The sequence below is a fragment of the Erpetoichthys calabaricus genome, chromosome 5 (assembly GCF_900747795.2).
Source record: "Erpetoichthys calabaricus chromosome 5, fErpCal1.3, whole genome shotgun sequence".
In the NCBI taxonomy this organism is placed as follows: domain Eukaryota; kingdom Metazoa; phylum Chordata; class Cladistia; order Polypteriformes; family Polypteridae; genus Erpetoichthys; species Erpetoichthys calabaricus.
This window is the reverse complement of record NC_041398.2, coordinates 6,691,532-6,704,821: the sequence shown is the minus strand read 5'-3', so window position 1 is coordinate 6,704,821 and position 13,290 is coordinate 6,691,532. Positions and strand designations below refer to the sequence as shown.

Sequence of the window (13,290 nt, the reverse complement as noted above, 5' to 3'; positions counted from 1 at the left end):
TCCTGTGGCCACAGCAGCTAACATCAAGACGTTTAAGGTCCATGGGACTGCAGCCAAACTCAATGGATGTCACTACAAATAAAAAATGGACCCCTTATTGAACAGAAGGACAGTTTAAGAGGTGAAGAAAAAACCAAGGCAGACATCAGGACTCAGGGTGACCACCACCATCAAAGTACAACAGCTTCAAGTAGCACCGTCAATCACTTACTGAATGAAAGTGGGCTTCATGGTAGAAGACCCCACTTGTGAAAGACAGCATTTGAGTCTTATCAGCGCAACTCCTGATTGGTTCTTATTAATTGTTTGTGTTAGTTCCGCCCCCAGTCCTGATTTCCTCACTCGTTTTCTTTTCTCTCCTTTCAGATTTCTGTCCCCTCACACTGGACATCAACACAGCAAACAGAGACCTCCGCCTCTCTGATGGGATAAAGAAGGTGACACGCGAGAGGACAAAAACTGAATATCCTGATCATCCTGACAGATTTGACTACTGGGCCCAAGTTCTGTGCAGAGATGCTTTGACTGGGACTCGCTGTTACTGGGAGGTGGAGTGCAGTGGAGGTGATGTGGTGATTGGAGTTGCATGTAAAGGGCTGAGCAGGAAAGGACAGGGCGTGGTGTGCCGCCTTGGAAACAACGACAAGTCCTGGAGTTTGTTGTGTTTTAGTTCCCAGTACTCTGTGCGTCACAATAACATACCGACTGTAATCAGCGCCCCCTACAACCCCAGAATAGGTGTGTATCTGGACTGGCCTGCTGGCTCTCTGTCATTTTATAGTGTCTCACACACAATGACCCTCCTGCACAGGTTCAACACCTCCTTCACTGAGCCCCTCTATCCAGGGTTTGGGTTTGGTTGCGACTCCACTGTAACAATCAGCCATCTGACACCATGTGACCAATGACCAGTACCCTCCACCGGTCACTTGATGTCCCCACAAGTGCAGGTCCTCGTTGTATTTTTAGTTTGGGGTCAAAATTAAATTTGTGGGTTGGGGAGGGCAGCACCTCTGTGATTGAATTTGTGGATGAGAATGCTGGCCAAGTGCAGCTGTCAGGGTCTCAATTATTATTGGGTTTGAGTAGCCAATCAGGTGTGTTTGTCATAATGAGGGGCGGAGACACCTCAGACCTACAAATACCAGTCTAACTAGCAGGGGTCACTGTTGATTCACAGCCACATGTCCTTCAGGCTGACACCCCAACATCTACTGAGCCCCCCAAGTGTCACTGAATATCAGCTGTATCAACCATACTGACAGAGTTTGGTGTTTTAGTTGATGTCACATTAAACTTTAACTGCACCTCCTCCTTGTCCCCAGATTTGTCACTCTTGGTACCCTGAAAGCTCCAACATCTTCACAAAATGAATTGTTGGTCAGTTGGCACACACTTGACATCGGTGCACATGTGTGGCTTTGCAGAGGACTGGCACCCCGTCCAGGGTTGGCCCACCTTGTCCGCAAACCTGAAATTAAAACGCGGATAAGAAAGACAGCGAATGGACAGAAGGGGTCACTGATTGGTCAGTCGCCAAACTACTTCCTCTTGTGGCCACTCTAAATATTACACAGCAATTTATACAAAAAGGAAATCTAAAAGATAAAAGCAGAAAGCATTCAGTGAAATCCTGAGCAGTGAAACAAGAAAGGAGAGAATGAGAAACAATCAGAGAGTCAGACGAATGGAGACTTTAACAGGAGGACTGAGGGGTGGGACTGAAGTGCAGTGGCGCCCTCTAGTGGACACCTGCCATATTACACACATGGGAAAGGGGGGAGAAAAGAATACAGTGCAGTGTAAAAGAAATAAGAAGAAAGTAAAAACACAAGAATAAAACACCTGAAATAAAGAACTTTAAATATTATATCTACAACTAATCAAGATTTAAATGAATTAAGAACAAAATAAAGGTGACACGGTCACACAGTCACATGACCTTCAGAGCTGACAGCTGAGCTGATTCTTCTGTAGCCAAACTGCCCCCTCTAGTGGCCACTCTCAATATTAAATGAATGGCAAGGCTGAGGGGAGGAAAGATTTGGGTTTGATCAAATGGATATTTAGTGCAGATTTCTTAATATTGTCATTACCTTTAAGGACAGTGAGGCTTTGTTAGGTTATGGAAGATACTCTATGGGAAAAGAACATTTATTTAAATTAATCTTTATAATAATTGTTATGTATTAACAAAATACAAATCTTATAATTGTTTACATTTTGTAAAATAAACTCCCATTGGTGTTTGGTTAATAAACAATAAGGATGACTGACATTTGTCAAATGTGCTTATCTGTGACATTCTGACTTGTCAGCACCTCTGGTCACATCTCCTGTGTTGTCTGATCTGAAGATATAACACTCCGTATTGAGGATCCATTTCTTAATAGCGCTGGAAATATTTCTATTTTTTTACATTTACATTTTCTCTCTTAGGAGACACTTTCATCTAAAAGACATTAAAAGTTAAGATCAGTCTGGGTTCTGTTTGTGTACAAGAGTGGCGGGGAACAGTGGGACCAATTGGTTTAAATTCTGTTAACAAAGGGTTAATGTGCAGGGCACATTTTTCCGAGTTTGTGACATTAAAAGTGGTGTCCCTCAGGGTCCGCACTGGGGCCGCTGCTCTCATTAATAATATTTATAAATAAATGAGAGACGAAAATCACAAAGAGAGAGGAGACGGAGACTGACGGGCTGACTTCATGTTGAAGTTGATGACGAGTGAAGTGTTGTGTGTCACTGCGGTGTGAGAGTTCACTAAAACACAACGTCTGCTCCTGAATGAGTAAAGAACTAGCGGCAGATAATATTCAGTCAGTGAATCATCTCAGTAAGACAGAATTAGAGTGTGAAAGGTCTTAGCATCAGGACAGGGGGCTCTAGTAAGAGGTGGGCAGCACGAGTGCTCATGAATAGGAAGAAGTCCAAACGGTGTAAGCAGAGGCAAAGAGCTGAAAAGAGGGGAACACAGACAGGAAAAGTCAAGTTGAATAACTTCATGGAGAGACACCCAGCAGGCGGTCGAGCATCACAGGAGCTTAGGGGGCCAGCGGGTGTTACAGAACTGCACTGCTTAGCTAACCTGATATTCATTTGAACAATTGAACTTAAATAATGTAAATGTAATAAAAAGGGGCTGAGCATCTAAATAACCCAAATCCTAATTTAAAATTATGCCAGCACAGCACAAGTCCTGTTTGATCTTGGACTTGTGGAGGACAGCTTGGACGGGTCAGTCCTCCTTGAAGGCCATGTCTGCAGAAGACCCCAGCTGGTTGAGCCCCTGGAGCCTGGAGGAGGAGGTCACTGGCCTGTGCTTTACTAGACAATTGGTGGGCTTGGACCAGGGATCCTTCATTGTGATGGAGTGCATGGTAGGAACTCCTGTTACTCCTGAATGCTTATTGTGTTATTGGGAGTGGAATTCCAAACCTGGGCGGCACGGTGGCACAGTGGGTAGCACTGCTGCCTCGCAGTTGGGAGACCTGGGAACCTGGGTTCGCTTCCCGGGTCCTCCCTGCGTGGAGTTTGCATGTTCTCCCTGTGTCTGCATGGGTTTCCTCCCACAGTCCAAAGACATGCAGGTTAGGTGGATTGGCGATTCTAAATTGGCCCTGGTGTGTGCTTGGTGTGTGGGTGTGTTTGTATGTGTCCTGCAGTGGGTTGGCACCCTGCCCAGGATTGGTTCCTGCCTTGTGCCCTGTGTTGGCTGGGATTGGCTCCAGCAGACCCCCGTGACTCTGTGTTCGGATTCAGCGGGTTGGAAAATGGATGGATGGATGAATTCCAAACCTGCTGTGATGATTTAGGCAAAATGAAAATTGGATCGACTCAGTTTGTTTAGACAATTCAGCTACTTCTGATTCGGCTTCAGTCACTCCAGGTTCCACAGTAGTCAGTGTGCGGCCGAAGTCAGCAGCACCACTTCAGCCACAGGGCAAGTGGGTAACAGTGAGATGGGAGTCTAAGAAGCCAAAATGTAGTCCCTCTGACCCCTCAAACTATGTTAAACCAGCAATTAATATTAAATGCCTCCCTGGGGTGAAGATTTCTGACATACAGGCCCAATTGGACCGTATCACCAATGATGAAGTATCTACCTTAATGCTGCATGTCGGCACTAATGATATTTATTCACAGCAATCTGAGGTATTAAAGAGGAACTTCATCTCTCTATATACCAAAGCTAAAAGAAAATGTCAGAATTTAGTTGAATCTGGACCCTTACCAAGATTATATAGAGGGGATGTGATTTATAGCAGATTGCGTTCCCTTCACTGCTGGCTAGAAACTTGGTGTGCAAATAAAAGCATAGCGTTTGTGAACAATGAGTTTTAGGAAAGGCCTGGATTTTTCAAAAGAGATTAACATTATCCAGATTAGGTCTTCATCCTAACTGGAGGGGATCTTATGTATTATCCCAAAATATTGGCAGCAAAATTGCCTGGCTGACTGATTAGAGCTCCATCCAGGCCAGAGACATGTGATCTTAAATAACAGGCTGTTGTTTCTCCCACCTGTTACTTTCCTGAATCTGTTACCCATAATCCCTACTATGGGCCATCCAGTAAATTTAGTTTTGATGCAAACCTTACATTACTTGATAACCAAAAAATAAGGTGTATAATTAGACCAAGGGATAAAACCAGACCCTCCAGCAGGGGCATCTGTAATAAAAATTTACTTCAAATTAAAATAAAAAATATATCACCAGTTCAGAAAGAAGCATGCAGTTTAAAATGCTGCTTATTGAACATTCACTGTCTTGGCAGTAAAGCTTTTTTGGTAAATTATATTATATTAAGTACAAAATCTGATCTGTGTCTTCTCACTGAAACCTGGCTTAGTAAATGTGACACTGTTCCAGTGGTGGCTCGTGTATAGGCACTGTGGAACTGCAGCACCCCCTATTTCCACTTGATATTATCGATAACATTTAATACAATGAGTCCTTTTTTCTTTAATTCTTTCTTTATACTTGTACAATATATAATCCTTAAGCTTAATGTCAGTAGCCATCCCCCAGTTTATGAAAAGATACAAAAATCTTTGTATAGAACTGTGCGCTTCACAGTTCCAGCGACGTGGTGTTTGGCTGTTGTGCGCATGCGCACACAGGAAGCTACACGCAAGGCTGCAAGGGAGAGAGAGCACTGTTGCTCCCGGAGTGCCGACCCTGGCGTGCTGGTGGAAGGTAGTGTTTTTTTTTTTTACTCCGTGTGTGTTGTGCTTAAAAACCGTGTACCATATTCTTGAATGTGATAAAGTGTAGAATTAGATTATTATCCTGCTCCCAGCTATTCTATTTGATTCTTTTTTTTTTTCAATTTCTGAATAAATTTTCTTTTTATACGTGTTTGTTTCCTTTTACACAATTTTAAAACATAGGCTAAAAATTTTCTGGAGCAGCACCCCCACTAATTTTAGCTATGAGCCGCCACTGCACTGTTCTTTAGCTGAGGTGTCACCAGATGGCTACTTGTTCCTTCATAAGTCTAGAGATTCAGGTTGAGGAGGAGGCCTTGGAATAATTCATTGTAACAAAATGCAAATCACGTCTAAACATTTAGGCGACTTCACATACTAATATTTTAAATATTAAAACAGATTCCAACACAATTATAGTGCTAGTCTACAGACCACCAGGGCCAAATTCATTGTTCATGACTGAAGTTAGCAACGTTTTATCTTTTGGCTAGAAATTATGAACACGTAGTATTGAAGGGGGATTTTAATGTACACATTGATGTGGAAACTGACACTTTTAGCAAATGCTTTGCTTATTAGTTAAATTCAGTACAATTTTGTCAGATTGTCAAAGGTCGAACTCATAATCATAACTACACATTAATTATAACTTACAAAGTTGAAATTCAAAATTTAAATATTACTTCATTAAATGAAGTTATTTTCAAACACTACTTAACTACATTTGATTTAGTCCTGCCCTTGCCAACACACTCACAGATTAAAACAAAGATAATGCGACATCTAGAGTGTAATTCTGTTTCAAAATTTATAGATACTTTGAGTAAGTCGAGTGTAAACAAGGAAAACCATTTGTGCTTGCTTGGTTTAGTTCTTATTTATCAAATTGATTCCAATACGCACAGAAATGTGCTGACAGGACTCCATCATTATACACAGAAGTAAGATATGGTGTCCCGCAGGGCTCAGTACTGGGACCTTTACTGTTTTCACTGTACATGCTTCCACTGGGATCTATCATTAGGAAACATCATGTTAATTTTCACTCGTATGCAGATGATACCCAGTTATACCAAACATTTAAATCAAATGAAGTTTCTCCAATTTTGTCTTTAATTAGTTGTGCTAATGAATTAAAGGAGTGGATGGATGAGAACTACTTGTGTTTAAACACTGATAAAACAGAGATGTTAATTGTTGGAGGAAATGACGCTGATCATAACAATATTTGGTCATCATTTAACTCAGTTGGAATCCCCATTAATTTCACTGAATCAGCCCGCAATCTCGGAGTTATCTTTGACTCTAGCATGTCATTTAAAGTGCATATTACAAAAGTTGTCCTAATCATTTTTCTTCCATCTTAAAGATGTTAGGAAATTAAGGCGCTTTCTAAATAAATTAATTCATGCATTTATCTCTAGTAGGATTGACTACTGCAATGCGGTGTTCACTGGATGTTCAAACTGTTCTTCATACAGCCCCCAGTTAATCCAAAATGCGGTTGCAAGAATTATTACAAGAACAAGAAAATATGAACACATAACTCCAGTTCTTAAATCCTTAAACTGGCTCCCGGTTAAGTTTAGGGCAGATTTCAAAATCCTTCTTTTAACATATAAAGCATTAAATGGCCAAGGTCCAGCTTACTTGTCTGAACTTATCATGACTTACAAACCAGAGCGCACATTAAGATCTCAAGATTCCGGTCTGCTTATGACTCCAAGGATTAATAAAATAACAATGAGAGGTCGAGCTTTTAGTTACAGGGCCCCTAAACTGTGTAATGGTCTACCTGCTACTATAAGAGATGCCCCTTCGGTCTCAGCTTTCAAATCCTCACGACTTCAGTTTAGCACACCCTTCCTAGATTAACTGTACCGTCTGCATCTCTGTCCCTCACATATTCTGTTTCTCTTCTCAGTACTCAAATGTGGCACTTGGCCCACCTACCAAGTTGTTTTACCTGCCTAAGGTAAAGTCATCCCTGATGGAGGATCACAGGAATCATTGGGTAGAGGGATCCTTTCATCGGATTGGCTGGCCAAGCAATGTTTCAGCTGTGGAATGGCCAAATGTGGAGGCAGCTTGATGGCTGAGGTCTCCAGGACTCTAAACAAATCCAAATCATATTATGTGATATCATCTACTGTTAAATTCTGCTCTGTACTTGTACAATTTTTATTTTTATACTGTACTGAGGATTTGTTCTGTTCTGTGTATTGTATTGTATTGACCCCTTTCTTTTTGACACCCACTGCATGTCCAACCTACCTGGAAAGGGGTCACTCCTTGAATTACCTTTTCCAAGGTTTCTTCCATTTTTTCCCTACAAGGGTTTTTTGGGAGTTTTTCCTTGTCTTCTTTAAGAGTCAATGCTGGGGGGCTGTCAAGAGGCAGGGCCTGTTAAAGCCCATTACAGCACTTCTTGTGTGATTTTGGGCTATACAAAAATAAACTGTATTGTATTGTCTCTCTGCCTTTGCTAGATCTCACTGTGCCTCCTGTCATCCAGCCACCACGTCGCATCCCACTGGCTTTCCATGACGGGTATCTGCTGAGCTGCAATGCCTCCTAGAGGCTGGAATTATAGAACCTATTAATGCTGCCACATGGATTTCCAAATTGATAGTTGCAAAAAAAAAAGTCAGGGGAACTACGAATCTGTGTCAATCTAAGGGCAGTAAACAAGGTAGTCATTCCTGACAAATACTCTCTGCCAACATCAGAGAAGCTAAATAAAACTTTAAAAAGTGACATTAGAGCACATTTGGCAGATGGATGCACATTTCTCTCTTCACTTCTCCAGACACTTCTTCACTACAGAGCTACACAGCACTCAACTACAGGCAGTTCACCTGCAGCTCTTATGATTGGTCGTGAACTTCAGCTTCCATTGGATTGTCTGAGTGCCCAACCAGCTTTGCCCACTGCAATGCATACACACAACAGGGTGTCCAAGAGCCAGAATAAAATGAAGCAACACTTTGATAGGTCACACCGGGTGAAAATGCCATACATAACTGTATCAGATTGGGTCAGGGTCTGGAGGCCACATTAAGAACATAAGTTGAAATCTTTTTTGGTCTTCTTCTTTAAAAGTAATGAGCCAACTAGGACCTGCCACATTTTGTTTGGCTGATTGTTCCCGATGGCATGCAAGTCGCCTCCGCAAGGTACCTGCACCCCCAGAGCCGAGCTGTGACTCTTCAGGTTTTACAGCCAAGTGGCTCGATTCAGCTGCAGGATCATCTATGAAGACTGAGGACCCTGAGGTGTTGCAACCTGCAACTGAACCCATCTCCAGACCTGAATGTGTCAGAACTCGCCCAGCCAGGTTCAAAGACTTACTTACTGATTTTCACAGTTAAGCAGACTTTAGAATGGCATTTGGGTTTTGGAAGAAGAACACAAAAGAGAAAAAAAAGACTTGTGTAGAGTTTCAATGACTTTTGAAAGTTCAGACCTCATGTTATGTTTATCTGGGAGTCACTGTATTTGGTGTGGAGGGGGGGGGGGGGGGTGTTATGTTTGCAATATGTACATTTGACGAGAGTGTGTTCTGGTTTGACGTAAAGTGTTTGGGGTGAGAGGGTGAGCTTCTGGTGGGATTAGGGGTTCGGAAATAAACGCCTTTCTGAGACAAACTGCACCTTTACGCTCTCATATTGTATGCAACAGAAAGCATCTGCATTTGTAAATGTGTTTAAAACCAAAGGTAATAAAGCTATTAAAATAACCTGACTAAGTGGAAAGAGACAACCTCTAGATAAGATCATCAGTCAGGATTCAATGAATAACTGGCTATTATACCAAATCTCTTTAGGTAACATCTGCTTTGATATATTTATCACACACACACACACACACACACATATATATATATATATATATACAGATACACACAGACGGCGTGTCAGCAGTGACATGTCGCTTATTACTCAGACATGCAAGCAAGAATTTCACTGAACATGACAAACAACACCATAATATGTGATAAAGTCTCACTACTGCTGTATGGTCGTTAAGAACACTGTAGGTGGGAGAAACACAAATAACCGCACATATTCAAATCTGCAAACATTGTATCAGAAACAATCTTTTACATTTCTTTCACTTAAATTAAGAAAATATTAAAGTGTTTCAGGAGAGCAGACACTTCCTTCTTTGACCGCGGTCTTAAACTTTTCTTCAAGCAACTTTATATGTTCATCTATAGAAAGTAATATTGTGTTAAACATTAGCTAATAAACACATGAATGTCGGTGTCTTTACCACAGAAGCAGATTCACCACCAGATATTCCGTCTTCATCTTCTGTGACTTTGTTTGGCTGATTTCTTTTTCCTAAGGAGAGAATTGATGACAATTATTTCTATATTAAAGTGTCAAGTAATTTTCCAAAGACTGAATTACAAAAAGTGTGATTGAAACACACAAACAAACAAACAAACAAAAAGGAAAACAAATAAATAAATAAATAAATCAAGCTATACAAGGTTTTAAATTACCAAATGAGGTTTCAGTCACTAACTTATAACCAGTTTGTATTACTTTTATTCTAGATTTTTCTCTCTTCACCTCTTCTCTTATTCATACTAACATATATTGATCTCTTACTATCGTCATAAAGAGATGTCCTTAGATATGTAACAATAAATCAGATAATCCCTCATAAGATCCATACACTGCTTGTCAAGATTGTGTGAAACGTGGGAGACCCTTAAGTTGGCCCAAAGTAGTCCTCTCAGCTTGAGGGTCTTCATAACCCTCATATTTGACCAACACACACAGATTGCTCTCCTCAGAGTAACAGAATTCAGTCGCCCAACATGTCCCTCTAAATCTGTTTGACCTTAGAAGTCCCATCCTGTCACTCAGCCTTCAAAATGAAATCGCACTGTAATGTCAGCCATCAAACATCCAAACTAACAACTCTCTCTCCATGACACTGTAACAGAGTGTGCCGGTAATCCCACCTCACACTGAGACCCCCAAGTCCTGCCTGCCCAGCAGGGTCTCCTTTTTATGCTGATCTGCAGCTCGGAGTTTGCACTGCTGGCTTCTCGAGAGTCGATGGCTCAATGACAGAGTCCCCTGACCGTCGGTACTCGATGTGCCCTGTAAAAAGACAATCAAACCACGACGGAGAATCCTTAAGGAGTCGTTCCATTTTCATATTCAGTGATCAGCTCCTTAGCCTGCTTGAGGTGGTCCTGAGTGGTCCAGGAGATGTTATGTGACATGAAACTACAGCCCACCGGCGTAGAGAAACAGAATATGTGAGAGCTGCAGGTTCACATTGGCAGTGAGAAGTGCTGGTAGAGAGGCTTTACAGTTTGAAACACAAAGGAAAGTTGTGACTAAAAACAACAACCACATCTTTATGTACAGAAGGCCCAGTGAAGAAATATTCAGAGATGTAGTCCTGAAAATCAAAGAGTGAACAAGTTTAATAAACTGTATTCATGTTCACAGAGTTGTGAAGATTTAACTCAGGCAACACCTCAGCCACTCTAATCTGATTTGTTTGAGAATAAGACAAACTGAATACATGTGTAAGTGAAATGATATCCAATATCTACAGTAACAGATAAGCCAAGTGGGGTCTGAAAGGAGTGAAATGGCTGGAAGTCAATAAACCTTCACTTCTAATGACGTGTCTACAGTCAGAGCTGCAGGTCACAAGTTAAGTCGAAATATCAAAACTTCATATCCACTCCAGTTCAGGTTTACACGACTGATCTGAAAAACACAATACATCTTGTAGAAATACAAGGCTTCACCCTTATATTATTGTGAATAAAATATCTTTTAGGTCACCAACAATGTAATTATGTACCGTTATACAAAAAAACAAAACAGTCACTTCAGATATTTAAATAAACTTTTAGGAACATAATTTTAAAAACTAACTCATGTTTAGTAAAGCGTTGTCCAATATGTTAAAGGATAATTTCTAGACTTTCACAGTAAATGTAATTTAATTTATTTGTCACAATAATTCAAATCTCCCGGTTCAGCAGGTCTGATCATTAAAGTCAGGCTCTCAGCATTAAGGCACTGCGATGGTTTGTTAGTAGAATTCACCTGCAGAAATAATGAAACACTCGCCAAAATGTCTGTCTGTCTGTCTGTTAAAATGAATTACTGGTTTCTTCAAATGTCTGAGGTTGTCACCAAGTTTCAGTTGTGCCTCTGCCTCCTAGTAATACGAGTTATATTTAAAAATCATCCACAAGAGCAGCAGACAAATTCCCTCCGCTGTGCTACTGCATGTCCAACATGACGGGCTCAGCGTGTCCTTCTTTCTAGTGTGTGTGTCACCAAGGAAGAGCTCATCGTCCAGAGCCACAAGTCATGTCTTCACTTAGATAAATAAAGCAAAGAATAATGAGGTGTGTCATTTACTACAAAAAAGGAGACAAAAACAAACGCGCTCTTTGTCTATCTGGTAACGTCAATCAAGTACATTATCTGTACATCCCAGTACAAACACAGTAACCATCGAGCTACCAGTAAGACTTCCATTTGTATGTGAGCCTCAGACGGGGAAGAAAGAAGAGGATTTGGTTTTCTAGTTTTTCTTGGTTCAGAAGTTAAACTCTGTATTCTGTAACAAAGTTACCTCTTAGAATTAATGATTTAGCAAATACGCCACGAGCTGAAAAAGAACGAGAAATAAACAAATGATATGCACTGTAAAATAAAACACGAGGACTGTGTAAAATAATTACAACTGTGTAGAATAACATCCTTACCTTTTACTTTGTCACTGAACTTGACTTCAACATGCAGGTCTGTCATTTTGAGCTCAGATATACGGCAGCGTCGGCGCCGAGCACCGCAATGGACGGATTGTCTGCTCTTCACGGGGATCTCTGAAGGGCTGCTGGGCTTTTAATAATCATTTTTTGCATTTATATAGCGCTTTTCTCACTACTCAAAGCGCTCAGCAATTGCAGGTTAAGGACCTTGCTGAAGGGCCCAACAGAGCAGAGTCCCTATCGGCATTTACGGGATTCGAACCGGCAACCTTCCGATTGCCAGTGCAGATCCCTACCCTCAGAGTCACCACTCCGCCTTTTACCGCACTAAACACGTGCGGGCGGAAGGGTATTAGGGCCACGGAGAAGAAAATAAAAATAAAAATAAATAAATACGGACACAGTGAAGAAAAGAAACAAGTATGTCGGAATTAAAGTTAAAATCTCCACTTTATTCTTGACAGTGATCGCCACACAGAGCACATTCACTTTATGATATTTCTGCTCTCTGCACATTTAGAATACTAAAATAAATACTTGATATCATTTAATGATGAAATGAATTAAAGCGTGTATTAAACATGGGCAGGGGTGCACGCGGTGTGGCAGTTGTGCTGCTCCCTCGGAGGTCCCCAGGTGTACGTCCAGTGTAGAGACTCTTTATGGCAGGTGTGATGAGGCTCCATTAAGCTGGGTGTATGACTGCGTATCGCACTGGTTTAACTGGAATATCGTGTAAATGTTGGGTTCGTGAGCTGGTGGTCGGAGTCACGAACACAGAATTCAATGGATGTTCTTCTCAGTGGGATTTCTTTATTACAGGAGTGCTGTCTCTATCTGACATACCAAACCCCCAGTTCTTATCCTTCCTTTTTCTTTCTCCACATATCCAATCACCACACGATAAACGTCTTTGTGAAATTAAAACTAGCTATAAACTGAGGACACGGAGTGTTCGGAACTTTTAAAAATCCTCGTTATTCATGTTTAATTATGCCATCCATTCAGGGCTGCGCCCATCCCAGAAAGCATCGCGCGAGGCAGGAGCAAATCTGAACGGGGCGCCAGCTCATCGCAGGGTGAACACGAGCAACACATTTATACCAGCGGGCAATTTAGAAGAACAAAACTACACGACCTACATGACTTTGAAATGAAACTGAAGCATGCCGAGCAAACCCAGCAGAAAAGCTCACAAACTCAAGGCAGGGGACACCCGGGACCCCCTTGCTGCGAGACAGCAGCGCAATGTCCACGCCACAGTGCCCCCACATATTTAATAAACGCTTTAATTCATTTCATTATATAAA

At 41.4% G+C, this 13,290-nt stretch overlaps 5 protein-coding genes across 31 annotated transcripts in view; 2 read left to right on the top strand and 3 right to left on the bottom strand.

Annotated features, from left to right (window-relative positions):
- The window catches only part of LOC114641503 (tripartite motif-containing protein 16-like), a 1,283,323-nt gene that overhangs the window by 246,226 nt on the left and 1,023,807 nt on the right, over positions 1 to 13,290 (top strand). The gene's annotated exons all lie outside the window — the stretch shown is intronic.
- Positions 1 to 13,290, top strand: part of LOC114652539 (tripartite motif-containing protein 16-like) — an 837,738-nt gene that overhangs the window by 126,504 nt on the left and 697,944 nt on the right. Inside the window, exon 6 of one of the 4 annotated variants that reach the window (XM_051927877.1) lies at positions 367 to 738. The exons of the other annotated variants lie outside the window; for them this stretch is intronic. Within the exon in view, the coding sequence (XP_051783837.1) occupies positions 367 to 738 (372 nt within the window). The remainder of the gene's footprint in view (positions 1 to 366; positions 739 to 13,290) is intronic. 4 annotated transcript variants of the gene reach the window in all.
- The window catches only part of LOC114652414 (tripartite motif-containing protein 16-like), a 1,097,043-nt gene that overhangs the window by 643,386 nt on the left and 440,367 nt on the right, over positions 1 to 13,290 (bottom strand). The gene's annotated exons all lie outside the window — the stretch shown is intronic.
- LOC114643026 (tripartite motif-containing protein 16-like) overlaps positions 1 to 13,290 on the bottom strand; it is a 1,170,030-nt gene that overhangs the window by 916,248 nt on the left and 240,492 nt on the right. The gene's annotated exons all lie outside the window — the stretch shown is intronic.
- The window catches only part of LOC127527845 (zinc finger protein 184-like), a 579,825-nt gene that overhangs the window by 388,279 nt on the left and 178,256 nt on the right, over positions 1 to 13,290 (bottom strand). The window lies entirely within an intron of this gene.